The sequence below is a fragment of the Saimiri boliviensis genome, chromosome 1, assembly GCF_048565385.1.
Source record: "Saimiri boliviensis isolate mSaiBol1 chromosome 1, mSaiBol1.pri, whole genome shotgun sequence".
Lineage (NCBI taxonomy): Eukaryota > Metazoa > Chordata > Mammalia > Primates > Cebidae > Saimiri > Saimiri boliviensis.
In genome coordinates this window covers 235,367,397-235,390,215 of record NC_133449.1, presented here as the reverse complement: position 1 = coordinate 235,390,215, position 22,819 = coordinate 235,367,397, and the positions used below count along the sequence as shown (strand labels likewise).

Sequence of the window (22,819 nt, the reverse complement as noted above, 5' to 3'; positions counted from 1 at the left end):
ATGGGATCAAGAGAGTGGGTTGATGTTTACACTAATGTCTTAAGGACATTACCAGGATCCCTGATGTGTGCCATCAGTACCAACTTACCTTTAGTACATTCTAAATTACCCTTTTCTTTCATTTTACAAGGCAACTTTCTGAAGTGTAATAAGGGAGGGAAAAGTGGCAGTACTTTCTCTCAGCTCTAAATTTTTCTTCTCCAGAATAAGATCCTTGACCCCAAATAAACCAGCTTAGTGACTAAGCACATTTCATGTATTCCATTCCTAAGGATTCCTTCATTTTGATATTTCAATCAAATGATTAGATAATAAACTTCAAACAAGTAGAAATTCTTAAGAAAATGACAATTTATAAAACATGAAACAAATGAAAAATATGAAATATATTCTGGACATGGTAGTTAAGATGATACCATTAGGGGATTTCTTCCCCTTTTCTTGTGTTGAAACACTTCAGAATACCTGTGTATACAAGCATTTAAAAAAGAATTACATTCACAAAGGGATTATGGGCAGCAGGCTTGACTGCAGTGTAAGTATGTGTGTGTGCGTGTGTGTGTGTGTGTGTGTTTGTGTGTGTGTGTAGGCTTGTTTCATACTGAGTATCCAGTGGCTAACGTTTTGGATGGGACTTTAGGGCAATTAAGATTCTGGTTAGCTTTCATGCCAGGCACACAAGTTCTTTTTTTTTTTTTGAGACGGAGTTTCGCTCTTGTTACCCAGGCTGGAGTGCAATGGCGCGATCTCGGCTCACCGCAACCTCCGCCTTCTGGGTTCAGGCAATTCTCCTGCCTCAGCCTCCTAAGTAGCTGGGATTACAGGCACACGCCACCATGTCCAGCTAATGTTTTGTATTTTTTTAGTAGAGACGGGGTTTCACCATGTTGACCCGGATGGTCTCGATCTCTTGACCTCGTGATCCACCCACCTCGGCCTCCCAAAGTGCTGGGATTACAGGCTTGAGCCACCATGCCCGGCCTCAAGTTCTAACAATTTATTAGAGTGGCTAATTTAAAGGACATTTTTATAAAACATGGCCTCATAGTTGAAGCATGGGCAAGAAAGCCAACAGAATTTATTCTTTTCTCCCTGCAACTTCACCAAATAATTGACTTGGAATCAGAATTAAAAGAACATTTGATATTTATGAAATGTATACTTACTCTGATACTTCTGATTAATTGTGCAACAAATTCATGACAAATTACCAGATTAATTTTTTTTTTTTTTTTTTTGAGATGGAGTTTCGCTCTTGTTACCCAGGCTGGAGTGCAATGGCGCGATCTCGGCTCACCGCAACCTCCGCCTTCTGGGTTCAGGCAATTCTCCTGCCTCAGCCTCCTAAGTAGCTGGGATTACAGGCACACACCACCATGTCCAGCTAATGTTTTGTATTTTTTTAGTAGAGACGGGGTTTCACCATGTTGACCCGGATGGTCTCGATCTCTTGACCTCGTGATCCACCCACCTCGGCCTCCCAAAGTGCTGGGATTACAGGCTTGAGCCACCACGCCCGGCCTCAAGTTCTAACAATTTATTAGAGTGGCTAATTTAAAGGACATTTTTATAAAACATGGCCTTATAGTTGAAGCATGGGCAAGAAAGCCAACAGAATTTATTCTTTTCTCCCTTCAACTTCACCAAATAATTGACTTGGAATCAGAATTAAAAGAACATTTGATATTTATGAAATGTATACTTACTCTGATACTTCTGATTAATTGTGCAACAAATTCATGACAAATTACCAGATTAATTTTTTTTTTTTTTTTTTTTTTTGAGATGGAGTTTCGCTCTTGTTACCCAGGCTGGAGTGCAATGGCGTGATCTCCACTCACTTGAACCTCCGCCTCCCGGGTTCAAGCAATTCTCCTGCCTCAGCCTCCTGAGTAGCTGGGACTACAGGCATGCACCACCACGCCTGGCTAATTTTTGTATTTTTAGTAGAGATGGGGTTTCACCATGTTGACCAGGATGGTCTCGATCTCTTGACCTCATGATCCGCCCACCTCGGCCTCCCAATACCAGATTAATTTTACTTTATTTCTTCAGGACTGGGGTTTTTTGATGATCTCAAATTTAGGATCTTCGAATCTGAAATTAAGTAACATACTCATGTCTGCTTTAAGCTTTAGAAGCTCACTCTCCAGCTCTTGCTGGTGCTCTGGGCCAGAATCAGCAGGTCCTCTGGATCCCTGTCGCTTAGATTTGTATTCGCAGTCTTGCCCATGAAGAGTTTCTGTATAGGATAAAGTTCCTTGTTAAATGCCACTGCTGTAACACCAATGGTTCTCTACAAAGTGAATGAGACTACTGCGAATGACGGAGGAAAACCTGAAGTGCTTCTGAAGAATCATGGTGACTCTCTGTGCCTGAGCCACCACCACTGCCTCTGCCGTCAGAATCCATTCTTTACATTATGAGGCTTCACTGAAGATGTGTCACTAAAGTACAGGGAGGAAAGATACAATCAGAGGTCAAATAGGAGACCCACTAGGAAGCAGTCTGTTTTTTCTTCATAATATTTTAAATAACACAAAATGAGAATTAAGAGTTAAGTTGGGCTGGGTGTAGTGGCTCACGCCTGCACTTTGGGAGGCCAAGGTGGGAGGATCATCTGAGCTCATAAGGTCAAGATCAACTTGGGCAACATAGTGAGACCCTGTCTCTACAAAAAAAAAATTTTTTTTTCAATTAGCTGGGCATGGTATGTGCCTATGGTCCTAGCTACTCAGGAGGCTGAGGTGGGAGGATGGCTTGAGCCCAGGAGGTCAAGGCTGCAGTGAGCAGTTATTGCACCACTGCACTCCAGCCTGGGTGACAGAGTGAGACAAAGTCTCAAAAAAAGGAAAAAAGTCAAATAGAAGGTGTCCAGAGCTTGAGAAAACTCGAAATGAGATAGGTAGGTTTATCCAGGTCCTTGAGATTTGTCTGCCAATGAAATTTCAGCCCATCGAACTGAGATGGATTTATCTGCCACCCAGGTGACAAATGTTAATCTCTCAGGGGGTCCACTCTTGAGATATTATTAACCCCAAGGAGACACTGTTTGTTTTTTTTTTTCATATTGAATCAGAATTATTTTCAGTATACTTCAGTTTGCTCAGAGTTACAGAGTTACATGGCAACTTCACATAGTAAGAACTTAAGCAAAATCAATGGAGCTTAATGCAGGACTTGAATTCTACGTATCTGAATAGAAATGCAAACATTGTTTCAGCATTATTTCCACAAACATTTAGTGAATATAGATTCTGTACTTGCTGCTCCCATTCTTTAAATTTTTAAAAACTTTACTTTTAAAGTTTTATTTTTTAAGTATTTTAAAAGTTGTTTTTTTTTTTTTTTTAAGTTTTAAAGTATGTAAGCCTATAAAATAGGCTTTATTTCGATTCCTTACTTTTTACCTGGTTTCTGTTTTCTATTCCAGGATCCTATTAGGATCAAGCTGCCATTAATAAATACTAGTCAGGAATTTTGTAGAATGTCCCTTAATTGGGGTTTTCTGATTTTTTTTTCATCGTTACACTGAGAATTGTGGGTTTGGGGAAGAAGACCCAAAGGTAAAGTGCTGTTTTCATCACACCATATAAAATGTACATACTAACAGAGTTCTTTGTCACTATTGATGTTGACCTTGATCACCTGGCCGAGGGAGTGTTGGTCTGGTTTCCCCACTGTAAAGTTATTCTTTTCACCTCTCTTTCCACACCATGTGTAGCCCACACATAAAGAAAAAGTTAGAGTTAATCTGTATCCTTGTGGGTGTGGTATCCTTGCAGGTGTGATATCTACATAAATTACTTGGAATTCTTCTGCATGAGAAATTTGTCTGTTCCCCCCATTACTTATTCAGTCATTTATTTATGTCTATGTAGAGTCATGGGTATTTATTTTGCACTTTGGGTAATAATCAAATACTACTTTATTTGTTGTCAAAGTGTTCCATTTTTGGTAGCTGGGAACTCTTTTAGCTGGCTCTTGTATCCTTTTTACCTATCATCAACATTGTATGTATTTTTTTTTAGGGTGGCGAAAGTGTTCTTTGATTCTTGAATTGTAGATACACGACACTATGCATTTATCAAACCCACAGAACATTAGAGTGCACAGAATAAACCTTAATGTATACAAATTTAAGAAAACCTTGAGGATGGAGTATCCTAGGATGGAATGCAGAATGTGACAAAACAATCTAGCTGTATTAAAAATGTATGATTTGGGAGGCCAAGGAGGGCGGATCATGAGGTCAGGTCAAGAGATCCAGATCATCCTGGCCAGCATGGTGAACTCTCATCTCTACTAAAAATAGAAAAATTAGCTGGGCATGGTGGCGGGTGCCTGTAAACCCAGCTACCTCGGAGGCTGAGGCAGGAGAATTGCTTGAACTGGGGAGGTGGAGGTTACAGTGAGCCGAGATTACCCCGTTGCACTCCAGCCTGGAGACAGAACGAGACTCTGTCTCAAAAAAAGAAAAGTGTGAAATAACCTTACCAAAGGGAATTTTGGGTGTAGTGGGGGGAGGTGCAGATCTATTAACTTTGGAAATGAGTAGAGTCTATAAGAATAAAGGCAAAAGAAACTGCACAATAAGCACCATCCTCCAGTTGATACAGTTTTTTTTTTTTTTCTAGCAGGCAAAAAGGTTAAGAATTTTGATACCACCCTACATGTATTTCACAATTAAGTAAATGGATTGCAGCTAGTAACTGCCAGGATTCTCTCTGTTGGAATGGGTGCTTACAGATAAGCAGGGGGAAGAGGCTAGAGTGATCCATGTGGTAACATTCGAGTTGTAGATATCAACATGCACTCATGTTTAGCTAATACAGATACACACAGTTGAATATAGAAATATTTGTATATATGTGTATATACATAGGTTAGGATACACATACATGTTTTCTTGATCTGTCAGTTAAGAGTCTCTAGAAGGAACCACACCCTAGAAGCATATATAAGATGAGCCTGCCTGTTTTTTTTTTTTTTTAATGAGTTTTATCTGTCATATTTTATGTGAATTTTAGCTTCACATCTATGGAATTTACAGCTTATATAAATGTAGTTATTAAACTCTTTGCTCATTTGATACTTTATAGTTAACTTATTTACATATGGATGACAATATAAAATCTATAGTCAGCTAGACTTTAATTTTAAAATTGAGAAAAATAAGTCTGTGAACAAGTTTATGGCATACAAGATGTTTTCTTGGAAGGTTTGGGAAATCTGGAATGGAACATTATCAGTTAGATGCTGGTCTTCTGAAATCTGTGGGTTCTTCCTTCTAGTAGTGATTTCTTCTCCTTAGGGTACACCAGGCACTTCCCTATCCCTGCGCCCCTCCTCTGTCCAGACTTGGGGCTGTTATTCTTCCTTCTCCCACACCCAGGGCCCCTCACATCCACTCTCTGTGCTGCCTCTACAGGATAAATTCAAAATTCCTCATGAACCACTGAACAAATTTGCCCTAATTCTTTCCTTTCAGGTTATGCTAAGAAACTTCAGCATTTAAAACAAAAAGGGCTTCACCAAAGTTTCCTGTTGTTTTTTCTTTTTCTAAGATAATAATCTACATAGAACTTACATCTGTAGCAATATTAGCCATTGGTGGTGGAAGCTTTGACAATATAATTCTTTAACATGTTGCTTCAGTCAGGAAATCTATTATTAATTTTTATTATTATTATTTATTAATAAATTATAATTATTACGATTTTCCTGCCCTGAGGTGTTTTGAGTATTTTCTTGTTTTCTTATTCCATGTAGACATATGTCATAATATGAGTAATTTCTTCTTGCTGGGCTTCTATGTGTTATTCTTTTTTTTTTTCCTTAGAGAATAGGGGCTGTAAAGACCATATCAGAACCTCTGCAGGTGCATATAGATTTCTTTTATCGTTCAAATAAATAAAGGTAATAGTGATAGATAAGAAATTAAAACCTTTTGCTTTAAGCAAGATGGTATTATAGACTGTGGCATCATGTGATTCCAATTTATGACAACAGTGGTTGTACCATGCTCCCAATTCATGTCTATTTTATGTGAATTCAATGTTAGGGGCTCTGTAAAAAATAGAAAGCAGGGAGGCAAGGTAGGGAGGAAAATAATAATTTACAGCTCAGGGTGGCTGCACTCATCATTTGACTTTGAGAGGACAAAGTCTATGGGGAGTGCGACACTGCAGATGTGAATGTGCTGTTCCTACCATGCTTCTCAGAGTGACAGCGTCTTGGCACAAGGGGAGGAGCCATGCTCATAAAGATCTTCATTTTCTGTACCACATAGCCTCCCTGTGAAAGCTGCCCGTTTCACCTGGTGCCTGGCCACAGTTAGCTCTGCAGAAGGACTGCTTGTGTTGAGCTTGCTGAGAGATGACATGGTAGCTTCTAAAGGGATTTTGAGGAAGGCTTTATCCATCCCTGATTTTCACCTTAGGCTAGAAGTTAAGGCTGCATTTGATGAAGCATACATTAAATTGTCACTGCACTGGCTCAAGTTATCCAGGAAAGGCTTATCCCAGCCTCAGAGGCCTTACTTCCTTTTATCTGGATTTTTTATGACTTTCTAGAAACAATGTCTAGTAATATTGAAAACTGTGGTGTCTTGGTGACTTAACAATTAAGTAGAGAAGTAAAGCAAATCTTCCTCTTCGAGCTCCTTCGCTTCTTCCCCTTTCTTCTTCCCCTCCTCTTTTTTCTGTCTTGGTACGATTTTCTTGGAACTTCTTTGCACATTGCCTTGTCTCAGTTTTGAAAATCAAACGATTACTCCTGAGAGTCAAATTGAGACTATTTCAATTTGGCTGGGAGCCGTGGCTCATGCCTGTAATCCCAGCACTTTGGCGGGCCATGGAAGGTAGATCACTTTTGGTCAGGAGTTCAAGACCAACCTGGCCATGATGGATGCTTTGTAATCCCAGCTACTTGGGAAGCTGAGGAGACAAAGTTGCTCGAGCCTTGATGGTGGAGGTTGCAGTGAGCCAAGATCACATGACTGCACTCCAGCCTGGGTGATAGAGACTCTGTCTCAAAAAAAAAAAAAAAGTGTTTCAGTGTCTATAATGTAGAAGAGTAATATATGAAAGGGAAACTTTATTTATATTCACATTTAAAGCTTGAAAATTTACTTAAGTTCTTCACTGTTATAATCTCATTGGATCCTCACAATAACCATTTAAAGTACAGATGTTATGATTCCATTTGATGAGACAACTAAGGCTTAGAAAATGTGAATGACTTGGTTAGGGCCCCTAACTAAGTGACGGAGCCATTATTTGAGCTCGGATATAAATGTCTCCCAAATTAATGATCTTTCTTTTTAGCTTGTGGTGCATTAAAAATGTAAGTATCCAATCATGGATATTGGCCTGAAGTTTTCTTTTCTTATTGAGTCTCTGCCAGGTTTTGGTATCAGGATGATGTTTGTTCATTGCAGCACTGTTTACAGTAGCAAAGACTTGGAACCAACCCAAATGCCCATTGATGATAGACTGGACAGGGAAAATATGGCACATATACACCATGAAATACTATGCAGCCATAAAAAACGATGAGTTCGTGTCCTTTGTAGGGACATGGATGAACCTGGAAACCATCATTCTCAGCAAACTGACACAAGAACAGAAAATCAAACACTGAATGTTCTTACTCATAGGCGGGTGTTGAACAATGAGAACACATGGACACAGGGAGGGGAGCATCACACACTGGGGTCTGTGGTGGGGGAAATAGGGGAGGGACAGTGGGGGGTAGGGAGTTGGTGAGGGATGGCATGGGGAGAAATGCCACATATAGGTGATGGGGAGGAAGGCAGCAAACCACATTGCCACGTGTGTACCTATGCAACAATCTTTCATGTTCTTCACATGTACCCCAAAACCTAAAATGTAATACAATATATATTTTTTAAAAATGTAAGTAAGACACAGTTCTTGCCCACAAAGAATTTTGCATCCCACTGGAAGATGAGAAAACTACAAATACTGTAAATTCAAATCAAAATATAAATACTTCTTTGAGATTTAATTTCATCAAGGTTGAAAGGCAGGCTAATGTCTAAATGAGGATCAAGAAAAGTCTCCTTTCTAGGTGGGTCTTTCAGAAAGCTGAAACTTCAAGGCAGTAGCATCTTCCCTGAATAATTATAACCTGATGGAAGTTCTTTTCTACGTGACAAATTTTATAATTAAAGGAGGCACATTCAGGTGAAGGTATCTTCTGTGAAATCATTCATACTCTTACATGGTAATGGTTGTATGCTACATGATGAAAGGGTGGCCTGGGGGATATGCCATTGAATTCTGCTGACCGTAATTGCAATCAGCCAGTAATAGTCACCTGTTGAATATGAATGAGATGTAAATAACATCTTGAATTAATTTAAACGCAAGTATATTGATGAAATGGGGGAAAAAACTGACTTCAATTACTATAGCAAATAAGGAGAATAAATGACCCACATTCAGAAGAAATATGTTGGTGAGCAAAGAAGTAAGTAAGCTGGCCTAAAAATAAAAAGGGCTGTGCAAACAGTATTTTTGACTTCACATTCTAGTTGTATGTTAACTGTTCATGGCTGGTCAGTATAAATTATTTTATCCTTTAAAAAACACTGAAATGGTAAAGCAAATGAGGACACTGGAAAGTCTCTTCTTTTGATATCTGAGGTATTTTCACATATATTGGTTGGGCATCTCACATATATTGGTTAGGTAGTTCAATACTATTTCAAAATAATTTTGACATCAAGAATCACTTGATATGTAATTGGTCAACAAGGACTGCATGTGGGAGAATTAGATTCGGATGAATCTGTCTGGCATCTCGACTAATAGAAATACTTTTTATGCAAGTTTTTCATCTCTCTCTCTGTCTGCATCACCCTGAAGTTCTTCTGACCTGTCGCTGTCAGTAACAGGAGGAACAGCCCATTCCAGCAACTTGCTGATGTGGGGTTTATCTACCTCCTAGCTGAGTGACTCTAAAACTTCCATAGGCATGAGGATTGCTTGGGATAGGGCTGGTGCTTGTTGTAAATCATTGCAGACTCCTGGGCCACCCTCAGAGAGATTGATTCAACACATTCTGGGATGGGAATCTCATAATATGCATTTAAAATGAACAGTTTTTCCCCAGGCCCTTACCTCCATTCTGATGCCTCTGAGAAATCCTGCTCCCTACTCTGCCTTCTCTACGTTTGTAACCTTCTGAACACTTTCTCGCATTTTGACCAACTTAAGAAAACAAGTTAGGGAGCCCCTATATATTGCATTACTTTTGTTCTGTTTGTAATTTAGTAAGAAACATGTCTCCCTCTTTCCCACAGCATCAGTCAACCGTAAGAAGTGTAATATTCCTATACCTTTAGTTAAGGAGATAGTATAGTATAGGTTTAGCATGGGTTGTGTAGCAAGGAGCTACAAAAACCACTCCCACCAATTCAGGATGAGGACTTTAGTATTTATTTATTTTTTTTAATTTTTAAAAAATATACTTTAAGTTCTGGGGTACATGTGCAGATTGAGCAGGATTGTTACATAGGAATACACATGCCATGGTGGTTTGCTGCATCCATCCCCCCGTCACCTACATTAGGTATTTCTCCTAATGTTATCCCTCCCCAATCTCCTCACCCCCTATCTCTTCCCTAGCCCCTCCACCCCCAACAGGCCCTGGCGTGTGATGTTCCCCTCCCTGTGTCCATGTGTTCTCATTGTTCAACGTCCACTTAGGAGTGAGAACATGTGGTGTTTGGTTTTCTGTTCTTGTGTCAGTTTGCTGAGAATGATAGTTTCCAGCTTCATCCATGTCCCTGCAAATGAATCGAACTCATCCTTTTTTTATGGCTGCATAGTATTTCATGGTACGTATGTACCACATTCTCTTTATCCAGTCTATCATTGATAGGCATTTGGGTTGGTTTCAAGTCTTTGCTATTGTAAACAGTGCCACATGAACACACATGTGCATGCGTCTTTATAATAGAATGATTTATAATCCTTTGGGTATATACCCAGTAATGGGATTGCTGGGTCAAATGATATTTCTATTTCTAGACCCTTGAAGAATCACCATATTGTCTTCTACAATGATTGAACTAATTAAAATTCCCACCAACAGTGTAAAAGTGTTCCTATTTCTCCACATCTTCTCCAGCATCTGTTGTTTCCAGATTTTTTTAATGATCGCCATTCTAACTGGCTTGAGATGGTATCTCAATGTGGTTTTGATTTGCATTTCTCTAATGACCAGTGATGATGAGCATTTCTCGTGTTTGTTGGCTGCATAAATGTCTTCCTTTGAGATGTGTCTGTTCATATCCTTCACCCACTGTTTGATGGGGTTATTCATTTTTTTCCCTGTAAATTTGTTTAAGTTCTTTGTAGATACTGGATATTAGCCGTTTGTCAGATGAGTAGATTGCAAAAATTTTTTCCCATTCTGTTGGTTGCTGATTTACTCTAATGATTGTTTCTTTTGCAGTGCAGAAGCTCTTTAGTTTAATATCTCATTTGTCTATTTTGGCTTTTGTTACCATTGCTTTTGGTGTTTTAGTCATGAAGTCTTTGCCCATGCCTAGGTCCTGAATGGTATTGTCTAGGTTTTCTTCTAGGGTTTTCATTGTATTAGGTCTTATGTTTAAATCTTTAATCCATCTGGAGTTAATTTTTGTATAAGGTGTAAGGAAGGGACCCAGTTTCAGCTTTCTACATGTGGCTAGCCAGTTTTCCCAACACCATTTATTAAACAGGGAATCCTTTCCCCATTGCTTGTTTTTGTCAGGTTTGTCAAAGATCAGATTATTGTAGATGTGTGGTGTTACTTTCGAGGCCTCTGTTCTGTTCCATTGGTCTATATCTCTGTTTTGGTACCAGTACCATGCTGTTTTGATTACTGTAGCCTTGTAGTATAGTTTGAAGTCAGGTAGTGTGATGCCTCCAGCTTTGGGTTTTTTTCTTTTTTTTTCCTTAGAATTGTCTTGGCTGTGCAGGCTCTTTTTTGGTTCCGTATGAAGTTTAAGGTAGTTTTTTCCAGTTCCATGAAGAAGGTCAATGGTAGCTTGATGGGGATAGCATTGAATCTATAAATTACTTTGGGCAGTATGGCCATTTTCACAATATTGATTCTTCCTAACCATGAGCATGGAATGTTTTTCCATCTGTTTGTGTCCTCTCTTATTTCCTTGAACAGTGGTTTGTAGTTCTCCTTGAAGAGGTCCTGCACGTCCCTTGTTAGTTGTATTCCTAGGACACATTTAAAGCAGTGTCTAGAGGGAAATTTACAGCACTAAATGCCCCCATGAGAAGCAAGGAAAGATCTAAAATCGACACCTATTGGCACAATTGAAAGAACTAGAGGAGCAAGATCAAACAAATTCAAAAGCTAGCAGAAGACAGGAGTACTTTAGTATTTCTAACCGCCTCGGAGGTTTTACATTTCAAAGGACTCTTTTATGGTAGCAAGCATAGCTGAAGAAAAATAACGATATGTCCTGATCCAACACTATTTTTGTTTGGTGATTGTCTACACTAATGAAGGTCCCTTTCTTTAGTTTATGGACAACTTAGAAGCAGCCAAAGGGCCATAGACCTGTGCACACTCCCACTATTCTCTGCAGCCTCAGGATAATGGGTTTTCTCTACCCAGAAGTACTGTTCTTTTTACAACTGTTGTGCTAAATAAAATACAAATCTATATTTTAAACACTTTATAATAGTTCTCATAGATGGTTTTGTCAAAGGATGTGTTTTTAATCCGTTGTCATGTAAAGATTCTTCATCCACAGGGTAAAGGTCATTTACATGGGAGACTATTGTAAATCATTCGTTCTTTCAGCAATTGCCTACAGTGTCCTAGGCACCATTCTGTGCTCTGAAAATGAAAGTGAATGTAAATACTCTTCCACAAGATTTGGTATATTTTCTAATTAAAGATCCATGCAGACTAAAACTCCTTTACTGGATATAAGGGCTGAAAGTTCTTATAATTATATCCAGCTGGTTGAGAAAAATATGTACTTACTCATCAAATAAAAAGCCACAGGCTTGGCATGGTGGTTCATGCCTGTAATCCCAGCACTTTGGGAGGCCAAGGTGTGTGGGTCATTTGAGGTCAGGAGTTCGAGACCAGCCTGGCTGACATAGCAATACCCCATCTTTACTAAAAATACAAAAATTAGCCGGATGTGGTGGTACATGCCTGTAGACCCAGCTACTCAGGAGTTTGCAGCAGGAGAATTGCCTGAACACAGGAGGTAGGGGTTGCAGTGCGCAGAGATGCTGCCACTGCATTCCAGCCTGGGTAACAGAGTGAGCCTCTGTCTCAAAAAAAAAAAAAAAAAAAAAAAAAAGCCACGAAATAGAAAATGTATTACTATTTCTTTTCACTTAATTGCAATCCTTCTAACTATACTCTAGTTGTATTTTGTTTTAGTTGTATGTTTATGTGACAAACTATATAAAAACAGCAGTGATTTATGTAATTCTGATTTTGATTTCAATTTGAAATTAAGTGGTCTCTCCCCTTTCCCCTCTTCTCCCTATGCCCCTCACTCAACCCCTACCCAGTCAGACAGGATTAGCTTTCGTGGAACAGGCTATACAGCTATTTTCTTACGCAGTGTGGCACAGTAGTACTGACAATTTAGGAAATAATCGAAGCAAAGAAATGAATGTTAATTAAGACACGTACTGTTAGCTTCTAAATCTGCAGACTTGATCTTCATATTATTTCCAGTGTCCTTTAGTTTATTTGGACATCAGATGACCTCAAAAAGCAAAACAAAACATTTCTTGCTATTGTTTCTACTAAAAGAAATGCTTGAAAGAGACTCCCCAGTAACATTTGGGACATCCTTTTCTCCACTGCAGATCTGGGCTGTTGTGTTTGGGCTTATTTGGGGCATGCGTATTTGTGTGCCGATAGGAAGCGGAGAAGTGAGCTTGAGCAGTGCCACGATTTATGGGGAGGCAATAATGAGCTTCTCCTGAATGCTAATTACTGGAGAATTGTTCAGGGAGACTGCAAGAACTGTTGGTTTGTGGTAAATTAGTCACCAGCTCTATTGAGATGGACTGACAGTTTAGATCACAGCTATAAAGGCGTCAAAATCCTGATAACTCACGGCCAAACTTGGTGACAATACCAATATGGAAATACCCCAATTGTGCTAAACAGTGGTAGATAACTTTGTATGAATCTAATGAAATGAGTATAAACTATATAAAAACGAAAACTTCCAACCACATTAGGATTAAAAGGGCAGTGAGACTGGATTGTTAAATGAATTATCAGAGCTGTTTTGGTTCTTAGATCCGAAAAGCTGCCCAAGCTGCCAACGGCATGAGAGAATAGTCTGCTCTAGAAAGAGCTCTTCCTGGAGTCTGCTGGCCTTCATCTGCCAGGGGATCAAGCTTTCTGGCTGTCCGCACACATAAACCTCAACCTTCATCTAACACGGCACTGGGTGGCCCTTCTGAGAAGCGATACTCTCACTCCGAGCAAAACAAGCCTGCATTTGGAGGCTTTTTTTTTTTTTTTTTTTTTTTGAAATCACAGGCAGCCCTCTTTCAATTCCCAGTTACCTTCCTTTTTCATTTCCATTTCCATCAACCAGAAGAGAGGAGTTAATGATTCATTTGCTCCCGATGACCTTTTGAATAAGTGGACTGCACTGTTTCAGCCAAACTCTTAGCTCCCCCGCCTTCTCCCTCCTTTCCTTCCCTAGTTTGGCTTTAATATTTACAGCCTCCTTGTCTGTCTACACGCCTGAATGCCCGAAGGAAGCAAAACATTTATTGCCTTTCCCTCCCCGGTGTGCAGGAGCTATTTCATCCAGTCTCATTCCTCCCTTTACATCACACGGGGAGGCTTGCCTCCTGGCTGGGGACGCCCCAAGTTCTTCCGGAGTCTCTGCTGTTTCATCTGTTGATTTCACCAAAACAAAGAGATGGATTCTGACTCCGACTCACCTTTTAACTACTCGTGGCCTTCCTTTCCCAAAATGAAGATTCGAAGAAGGGCATCTAAACAAGGTAGATCGCAGTATCTTTTCTTTCCTTGACAAGCAAAACCAGACATCCTATTCTTACCTTTCTTTTCCTTGTTTCTTTGCCAGACTGTTTTTCCAATGTAGTGCGTGTTTATGCGTGTCTTTAGAAAACTCTCACTGTACAGATACATATAGGTTTCTGAGGTAAACCTACTAATTCGTCATATGTTCCTTTCATTTTGAATCGACCTACCTTGGTGTTATTATGTATGTGCAATTCTCTTTAGAAAAAAAAAAAGAGGGGTTTAGTACAAGGTAAGTGTTTTAGATTCACTTAATCAGAGTTACTGTGGAGTTACCTTGACGATAAAGAGTCCTGTTGATTTAAACGTGTTCAGTCTTTGTGGGATTTGCAGAGAATACGCATGTGTTTCACACCCAGTTTCTGTGTCTGTCTTTTGTTTTAGTTTTCAAGTGTGTAGTAATTTTAAAGAATATTTTGTAACTAAGAAAATTTTTCCTTTTTATACTATTTTATTGAGTTTATAGATGTTATAAGGAAAGGATTTGAAAAAAAAATAAACACAAAAGCCTGTATATCTTCAGAGGATATAGTCACATATTAACTAGTTTACTAAAAATGATTGTCAAGTAAGTTAAGTAAAATCCTTTACTGCTGAAAAAACAAGAGCCATTTATCTGAGCATGATTGATAATGGCATGGGTTTACATTGCTTGTTCTCTCTTACTTGCAACCCATTCTTGCTGTAGTGTGGGCCGTGGAAAAAGGGGCAAGCTGGTGCAGAGGAGGTGTGGTGAGAAGCTGTTGTCCCATCCTTGGCTGGGCTTAGCTGGTGATAATTGTTACCTTCTGAGGCTTAAAAAAATAAGATAGTGTGTAATCCCAGCACTTTGGGAGGCCGAGGCGGGTGGATCACGAGGTCGAGAGATCGAGACCATCCTGGTCAACATGGTGAAACCCTGTCTCTACTAAAAATACAAAAAATTAGCTGGGCATGGTGGCACGTGCCTGTAATCCCAGCTACTCAGGAGGCTGAGGCAGGAGAATTGCCTGAACCCAGGAGGCGGAGGTTGCGGTGAGCCGAGTTCGCGCCATTGCACTCCAGCCTGGGTAACAAGAGCGAAACTCCGTCTCATAAAAAAAAAAAAAAATAAGATAGTGTCTAATCCTTCCCATTTCTTATCTTGTCGTAGGGGCGTGTGTAGTTATGTTTTTTATTCAAAGAGAAAAGAAACATTTTTAGAAGCTTACAAGCAGAAAAGGTGTTTCTAAGCGGGTTACCTCTGTAGCACCATCCTTCGGGAGCATACCTGTTCTAGGGAGCAGGATGGCTTACCCTGTCACCCTGTGCTTTTTCCAGAGGAGGATGGACGCCAGCAGTTGTCAGCATACCAGCTTAGCTTCAAGCATCTTCTTCCTTCCTTCTGAAATAAAATAGAAGTGTTTGTTTGGCTTGTTTGCTCTTTGGCTTAGATGAAGGCCAACTCCAGGAATAAGGTGTGTTTACCATGTAGGGTTACGAGACTCAGCCTGAACACATTGTTCATGTTGCTCAGGTGCCATCCTTCAAATTCTTATCACTGAAGACTTTAATAGCTTGTATTCAACATACTATTTTTAAGACATTAAAATTAATGTTTTTAAAATTAATTTTATTTTTTATCTAAGAGAATTGTTTTCACTATTTTATTGATTTTATAGATGTAAGGAATAGACTTAAAAAATTTTCAACATGAAAGCCTGTATATCTTTGGTGGATATAGTCACATATTAAAGGGCCATGATATATGTAACTTAACATTAAATAATTCAAGGTGCAAATATATATATTATATATGTAAATATATAATATATAAACATATATATATATAATATATATATAAAAGAACACAAGCATGTGCTTATAAAAACAAGCTTGTAGAAAATGGAGTAAAATGTTAACAATATAGAAATCTGGGTAAATAGTATATATTTAAATAGTATATACATTTATAATAGTATATAGTTATTCTGTGCTGCTGTTATTCTTTTAGCTTCTCTTTTTTAAAAAAAATTAGTGGATTTCTTTCAGCTTTTCTGTAAGTTTGACATTACTCCCAAATAGTTAATTGCTTTTCAGAGAGGAGACACACAAAGTCATTCTGACTTTGGAGTGAATATTGTTAGTTCTGGGACGCTGAGAGCTGCTTGAGGGTGGGTGCCATTCTGTAGAGTCCACCGAATCTCTGTGCCACTCCTCATCCAGTTAAATTTGGGGACTAATCTGCTTTATTTAGTTTTGTTTTTATGTTGCCCAATGTTGTTGGGGCCTGGGCAGCCTTATACCATGGAGAGACATGGGATTAATGATGAGGAGGCCGGTGGAGGACTTTGAGAGTCCACTGAAATAGTAGGGAATGCATTTATTGTGCTCTCCTTTTAAATCCAAAGTTGGAGGGTGGCCAGTATGAGCGGCAACAGAAAGTCATAGCATAGCTATGTATAAATTAAACATGATTCAAGTGAAAGCAGGTACCTGGGATATGGAAATGATTAACTATTTGCCACTGATAAAAGATGAGTGAAAAGAAGATTGGTAGCAGAGGGGTGGGGACTGTTAGACCATGTTCCACACTTGCATTCTTTATTAAATCATTGTGATTTAGTTCCGAAACGTGAGTTTGGTCATGCTATAATGCTAGCTAGCAGAGTCCCAGAACCACAGATCCTTAGAACCTAAAGGGTTTTAGAGATGATCTGGTCCAATCCCCTCATTTGACAGATGAGGGCAACAGTGACGTGAGGGGAGTTATTCACATGGTCAACAAGCATCTCGGGTGGAGGGGTCCAAGGCACTGTTTTTGAGGGTATGGTGAAGTAATAACCCTGACAAATGCGGTCTCTGCTTATAAGGATCTTAACATGGAGACCCATCTCCCAGGACCCAGATGTGCCCCCTCCATATAGTGGAAGAAATATCGAGGAACTTGATTTTTTTAGCCTGATGGTCAGTTTGTGAACTGTGGTCTCTTTTGTCACCTAGAGGATATCACAAGTATTTTTGTCAGTCTTCAAAACGAAGGTGGCTTGAATTTCTTAATCATTCTTCCCTCCCTTCTAATCATCAGTCACCTGAGAAATCATGAAGGTGGTTTTGAGGGCTTAGAATTACTGGCTTGTTGGCAAACCTGTCTTGAATTTGGTCAGAAATAGTGTCATGTCTTATGTTCTCTCTTGTTTTTTTCCTTGTCCTGACCTCCGTTGTCAGTATTTCCTTTGATTTAATATCTCCTTCTCCTGGTTTTCACTATTTTTTTTTTTATAGAAACCTGGATACATACATATTACTGGCTTGTACAGGGAGTGGTGTGAAAATTTAGAGCAAGGATTTGGTAACAAGAGGAAAATACCATTAGCAGAAACCCACGAATACCATATTTCAATTAAAAAGTGTATCTAGTACTTTCTCATCCTCATACCTTCAGAGAGAAGATAAGAGGATGTGACTAAGAAGCAGTGCCTTTGAAAATGACCCATGTTCAGAGCGGAGCATGATGAAAGCAGTTAAAACCAGGCTGCCCAACATGTACTCCTGGGGTTCCCAAAAGTTGGCTTGTTCCTTGCATAGGCAGCCCTAGGACTGACTGTACTAGCAGCCCAGTGGATAATGATTGGAGTGGGCCAGAATCCATTACTGTTCCACTTCAAGGACTCCAGGAATGCCTGATTTTCTGTTTTGTTGTTTTTTAAAAGTAGGAGATTCCATCAAGAAATTTATAGCTTATTAATCAAAGATTGGAATACACAGGCATTACCTTTACCCATGGTTTTCATAATTGTCATTTCTTTAAAATGTGTACTTTAGTATAAATCATTAGGCCCCAGGAAATGTTGAAATGTTCTTTCTCTTATGACTTTCATCCACTTGTGTAACTTCTCTCATTCTCTCCTTCCCCAGCTCATATCATATGTTGCCTCTCCAGTGACACATAGTGTGAAAAATGTTTCTCTCTCTCTCTTTTTTTTTTTTTTTTTTTTTTTGCTGGTGCAAAACCAGGTTACAGTTGCCGAAGAAGGCAATGCATACCAGAGAGCTTGACACCCCTGGAGAGCTTAGATAGCACCATATTTTCTCTAATCATAATAAAAATAACTAATATTTATATGGTATCCTATTAATCTTTACTAAGCTATAGTACATGCTTTACATCTATGATATGTGAGTCTCAAAATAACTCTGTAATACATATTATCTCTGTTTTAGAGGTGAAGAAACTGAAGCTTAGAGAGTTTTACAGTTATTCCCAAAGTCATACCAGGAAACACAGGGAATGGTAATCATGGTAGAATAAAGAAGGAGAAGGAATGAAAGAATGACGTATGCATAACGTAGTTTTTACATGTGTTGTCTTGTAAAAGACCTGTATATTAGATGTGACTGTCACCTTCATTTATGACCTGGGGACCCCAAGGCTCAGAGAGAAGTGTGTTGCCACAAATTAGAGCTAATAAATGGCAGAGCCAGGCCAAGAACCAGGACACTCAAAGTAGTTTTGTTCTTCCTGGTATGTTTCACCGCCTCTCAGTAGAGGTAAAGGATGGTAAACTTCAATGGGTAGCTACCTTGGATTCACAAGGTACCATTGTGCCTCCCCATCTTAGTTTCTCCCTCTCTTTTGTGTATCTTTACTAGGAGAAGTGACAGGGGGAGACTCTAGAGGAGCAATATGGTAGGATTGTTTATGCATCTTGATACCTTCCTCCTATACACACATATAGTACTTACACACATCGTTGGATTAGAGTTGGGAACAGATGCACAGATGCCTGGAGCACAGAGTGGTTGGCTTAGGAGAGGAAGAGATAGGATGAATTGGGAAAAGAAGGGGCTGGGAGTGCTTTCCACTGTGACCTGGAAAGTTCACAGGTTTGTCCTGGACAAAAAGATACAGTTAGAGAGATTGGGTATGCTGGGAGTGGAGACCCAAGACCCAGAGACCATTGTTTTGGCCTATTTCGTGAGCTCATTGAATGCTTAGAGGGCAGGTACCTAATCTGAAAAAATAATCCTTGACACAATAAGTAGGGAGAGGTATGATGGCATTTTAGAAATGTTAATGATGATTTTTCAAGGTGAGTTACTTTGATCTCATGGGCTTGTCTTTTCTTCTTTCCCTCCCTCCCTTTTGTGAAGTTTCGTCAGATGTATACATGTATGTGGATATGCTTGTCTGTATTCAGTCTAAAAATTCCCCAAAGTACAGGTGAGTACCATAGGATGAGTAAGTCACTAGAGAAATCCTTATTAAGGAAGAGAAACATTTTCCTAAAGGTGACATAACCTGCTAAGATTTCTTTGGCTCTCAATGAAGAGAGTGTTTAACCTCACACAGAGCAATTTCAATTCCAGACTCTGCCTAGAGGCCTACCATTGTCAGCAGAGGAGAAGAGGCCCATTGCAAACTCTTTGCCAAACAACATAGCTGCATATTCTCAACACTACCTTTAGTTAAACAAATACTTTGCCAAATTTTTGAAAGTAAATTTTTCTTTATTTTTGGCTGCTCAAATTCTTGGACAAGGTATCTTTCTCCATTAATCTCTGCAGGTGGAAGGGAGACAGTATTACAATGTACTATCTTCTTGTTCAGGGAACTCCTCTCCATCACTCCTGGTTTTAGGGAAGGACAAATGATTATTTATTCAGATACATTAATTAAGTACAGTAGAAAGTGATTAAGTCCCATAGGAGAGACCAGGAAAAATTACTGTCAAAGTTCAAGGCAAAGAGACTAGGTTCAAGTTGGGGGCATCATGAAAAGAATGTCATTTTAATAGCCTGTAAGCCTGTGGTGAACTTGGTGGGGTTTTAATGCCAGGATATTCTCTCTAAGCAAATGGACAGATTCAGACATACATACAATGTATCAAAGTGATAGAATATAGCCTAGCCTTGTGGCCTGTTGATTCATGGCCATACAGATATGTAGAGGTGCCAGATGTTGTGCTGGCCTGGATGTTTAGCATGTTTCTTCCCTTTGCTCTTTAGGAGGTGGCCCCTTCGTTACTCTGGCAATAGGTCCAAATGATGCTTGACATCTCATGTGACTTTGCCTTGATGATTGCAGTGGGATGGGCATCCCACAGAGACTGGGCCAATGACAGCACTCGTCCTGCCTGGGCCACAATGATTGGCCTGGGTTGGGCACATGATTTAAGCATAGCCAATCGGAATTCTTCCTTGGGATTATTCATACTGGAAATTGGTGGGAAATGTCTTCTTTCTTGGGTGGCAATGCTGGATAGATTGGAGTGAAAACCTTTAGCTGGAAAAAAACCATTCAGTAGTAGGAGGAAATACTGTAAACATGTAGAGAGAAGTAGATGAATGAGAGGGTCCTGCCTGGGTTCCAGGACCTTGTTGCTGCCCAGCTTCCTACCTCTCAAGGCTTGGATGTTTAATTCTTTTAGTTCTGTAAGCTGCCCTCACATGCCTTCCATAAATTGCCTCTCTCTTTTATTTTTATTTTATCAAATTCAGGTGAATGTTTCTCCCATCTTCAACTATTAATCTCCAACTTGCTCTTTAAGACACAGCTTGAGTGTCCTTTTCCCAGGAGGTACTCTCTGAATTCCCTCGGAGTTCAGCATTGTGTCTCCTGTGCCACTCTGCCTTGCATACATTTTTAGGATAGCCCCTCTCATTACTGTATTACAGCTGTATTAAACCTCTGTATCCTAAGACACTGAATTCCTTGAAGGTAGCTAGCCCATTACCACATCTCTGGCACTTGGATGCCAGAAAGTAGGCAGTAAATATTGAAACTTTCTCGTGGCACAAATTTACCCACACTACACCCAGATAGTCTTTATCTACAATTGATCTGATCATCTTCATGGAGTCCTACTCTATAGGCAGTGGGGCAGGGGAGGGGAAAGAAAGTATTTTAGTCTAACGTAGAAAACTTGGTCTGATATAATGTAAATAGTAATTTTTGGTGACTGATTAGTATCTTTACGTAAAATATTCAGTGTCTCAAGTTTCTTCCGTCTCCTACTCTTCCTTGTCAAGCTGCTGTTGAATGTGATTTCCTGGCAACAGTGGAGGTTAATGGTGGGTGGAGGTGGAGGGACGGAAAGTCCCAATCCTTCAGTCTACACTGCACCTTCTGGGTCCTTCTGGGTTCTGCTGTGGCTTGACTAGGCTGGCTCTTCCCTGAGTCATGACTGCATTATTACTGGCTGTTCTGGCATCTGTGATAAAGGTCAGCAGCTGGGATTGTGGTGACAGTCAGAACCTGGTGAGTCTCTTTCTGGTTTCACCCTGACTTGGCCCTACTCTAGCTCTTACACTACAGATATCTTGGACTCTCTTCCCCTGGCCTCTGACCCAGATGCTTCCCCCAGAAGTGCCTGCCATCTGGTCTCCCTTTGCATCACAATGGGCTTCATGGAAGGACACAGGTGCTCAATTCAGGCCACTTCTTCTTCTTCTCAGAGGCCTTTGGGATTTATGGGATCCCATTCTCACCATATAGGCACCTGAGAGTGGCCCAGGAAAGCTGAGCCCGGCCCCGCTGCCTGACCTTGTTCTTCCTCCGAGTGTGCTTGGTAATGGTTGTCCTCATGATGGTGTGGGGTAGCCTGCAAGGTGATCTACTGCAGAGCCCCAGACGGAAGCAGGAAAACCCACCTACTCTCAGAGTGAACCCCCAGCTTATTTCACACTGTTCCCCACAGGCAGGGAAATCACTTGTCTCATCTACTTGGTCTGCGTCATCCCTGACAAAGGAAAGTCCTGGTTATGAATGTTGACAATCCCACATCCAGCCCTCATTCATCCCCACCTACTCGATGGTGTTTCAGAGTTGCTCAGGATAATGGAACAGGATTCAGGAATTAAGTAGGGCTTCTCAACCAGAAGAAACAGAATAATTTGGAGGAACGCCAGGTAGTACTTGGCTTTCATCATTCATTCATCTATTTGACCATTTATTCATTTATTCAAAATGTTTCTATTGAGGACACATAAAAAATAAGTGAAAAAATGCACATTTCCATGGAGAATTCTCTATTTTGCTAGCATAGTTTTTTGTCTACAGTAAAACTCAATTACTTTGGGGATATTTCGGGGAGCAAAAACACATATGGCTCTAGGGATGGGCATTGGAGAATGAAGCTCCTCATGAATTTGAAAGAAACAAAATCGTTTTTGTGTGCCTGGGTCTTTCCATAAAATTGTAGGGGATTTGAATTATTCATAGAGTTCTTTGTGATGATGACATATTGGGCATCTTCATCAGTTTGTTTATATTTTTAAAAAGGAGTCACTTGAAGTGGTCTTGTCAGAGTCCTGCCACTTCATCTGAGGTCTTTTGGTTTTATTGTGGTGTTTGTATATATCCGTTTTTTTCCCCGCTCAGTTAGCCAATTTTTCCTTTATGTGGAATAATTTGCTTTAGGCCCTGGAGAACTCCATCAAGAAGGAAGGGGCTTGTTGATTAAATCTAATCATGCCGAAGTCCGCACACCACACATGACTGAGTATCTGCTTGATTGCTTGAGGGAATCGAGGGCAGAAAAAAGTTTCTTGTGCATTTGAGAGTCCTTTTTCCAAACATAAACACATGGACTCTTGAAGGCTACTTAGTGCTAGTACAGTGAGGACTGAGGGCTTGGAAAGATTGGGTTTTGTTTTCAGAGGACAGCATTTTCTCCCTTCTCCTGACCTCTCTGTGTCTTTCCTCTATTACAAGGGAAAAGGCTTGTTTTCTTCTTCAGTAATTTTGATTAGTTCTCTCAAAACAGTAGAATAGGACTTT

At 39.9% G+C, this 22,819-nt stretch overlaps 1 protein-coding gene and 1 pseudogene across 7 annotated transcripts in view; one reads left to right on the top strand and one right to left on the bottom strand.

Moving 5' to 3' along the window:
* The window catches only part of ARHGEF28 (Rho guanine nucleotide exchange factor 28), a 316,904-nt gene that overhangs the window by 179,112 nt on the left and 114,973 nt on the right, over positions 1-22,819 (top strand). The window contains exon 1 of one of the 7 annotated variants that reach the window (XM_010336522.3): positions 13,578-14,039. The exons of 5 other annotated variants lie outside the window; for them this stretch is intronic. In XM_010336522.3, the coding sequence (XP_010334824.3) occupies positions 13,955-14,039 (85 nt within the window). In that variant the 5' untranslated portion in view covers positions 13,578-13,954. Of the gene's footprint in view, positions 1-13,577; positions 14,040-22,819 lie in introns of those variants that run through there. One more of the 7 variants, XM_010336523.3, reaches the window with a different exon arrangement.
* Positions 2,052-2,360, bottom strand: LOC120364339 (ATP synthase peripheral stalk subunit F6, mitochondrial-like; annotated as a pseudogene).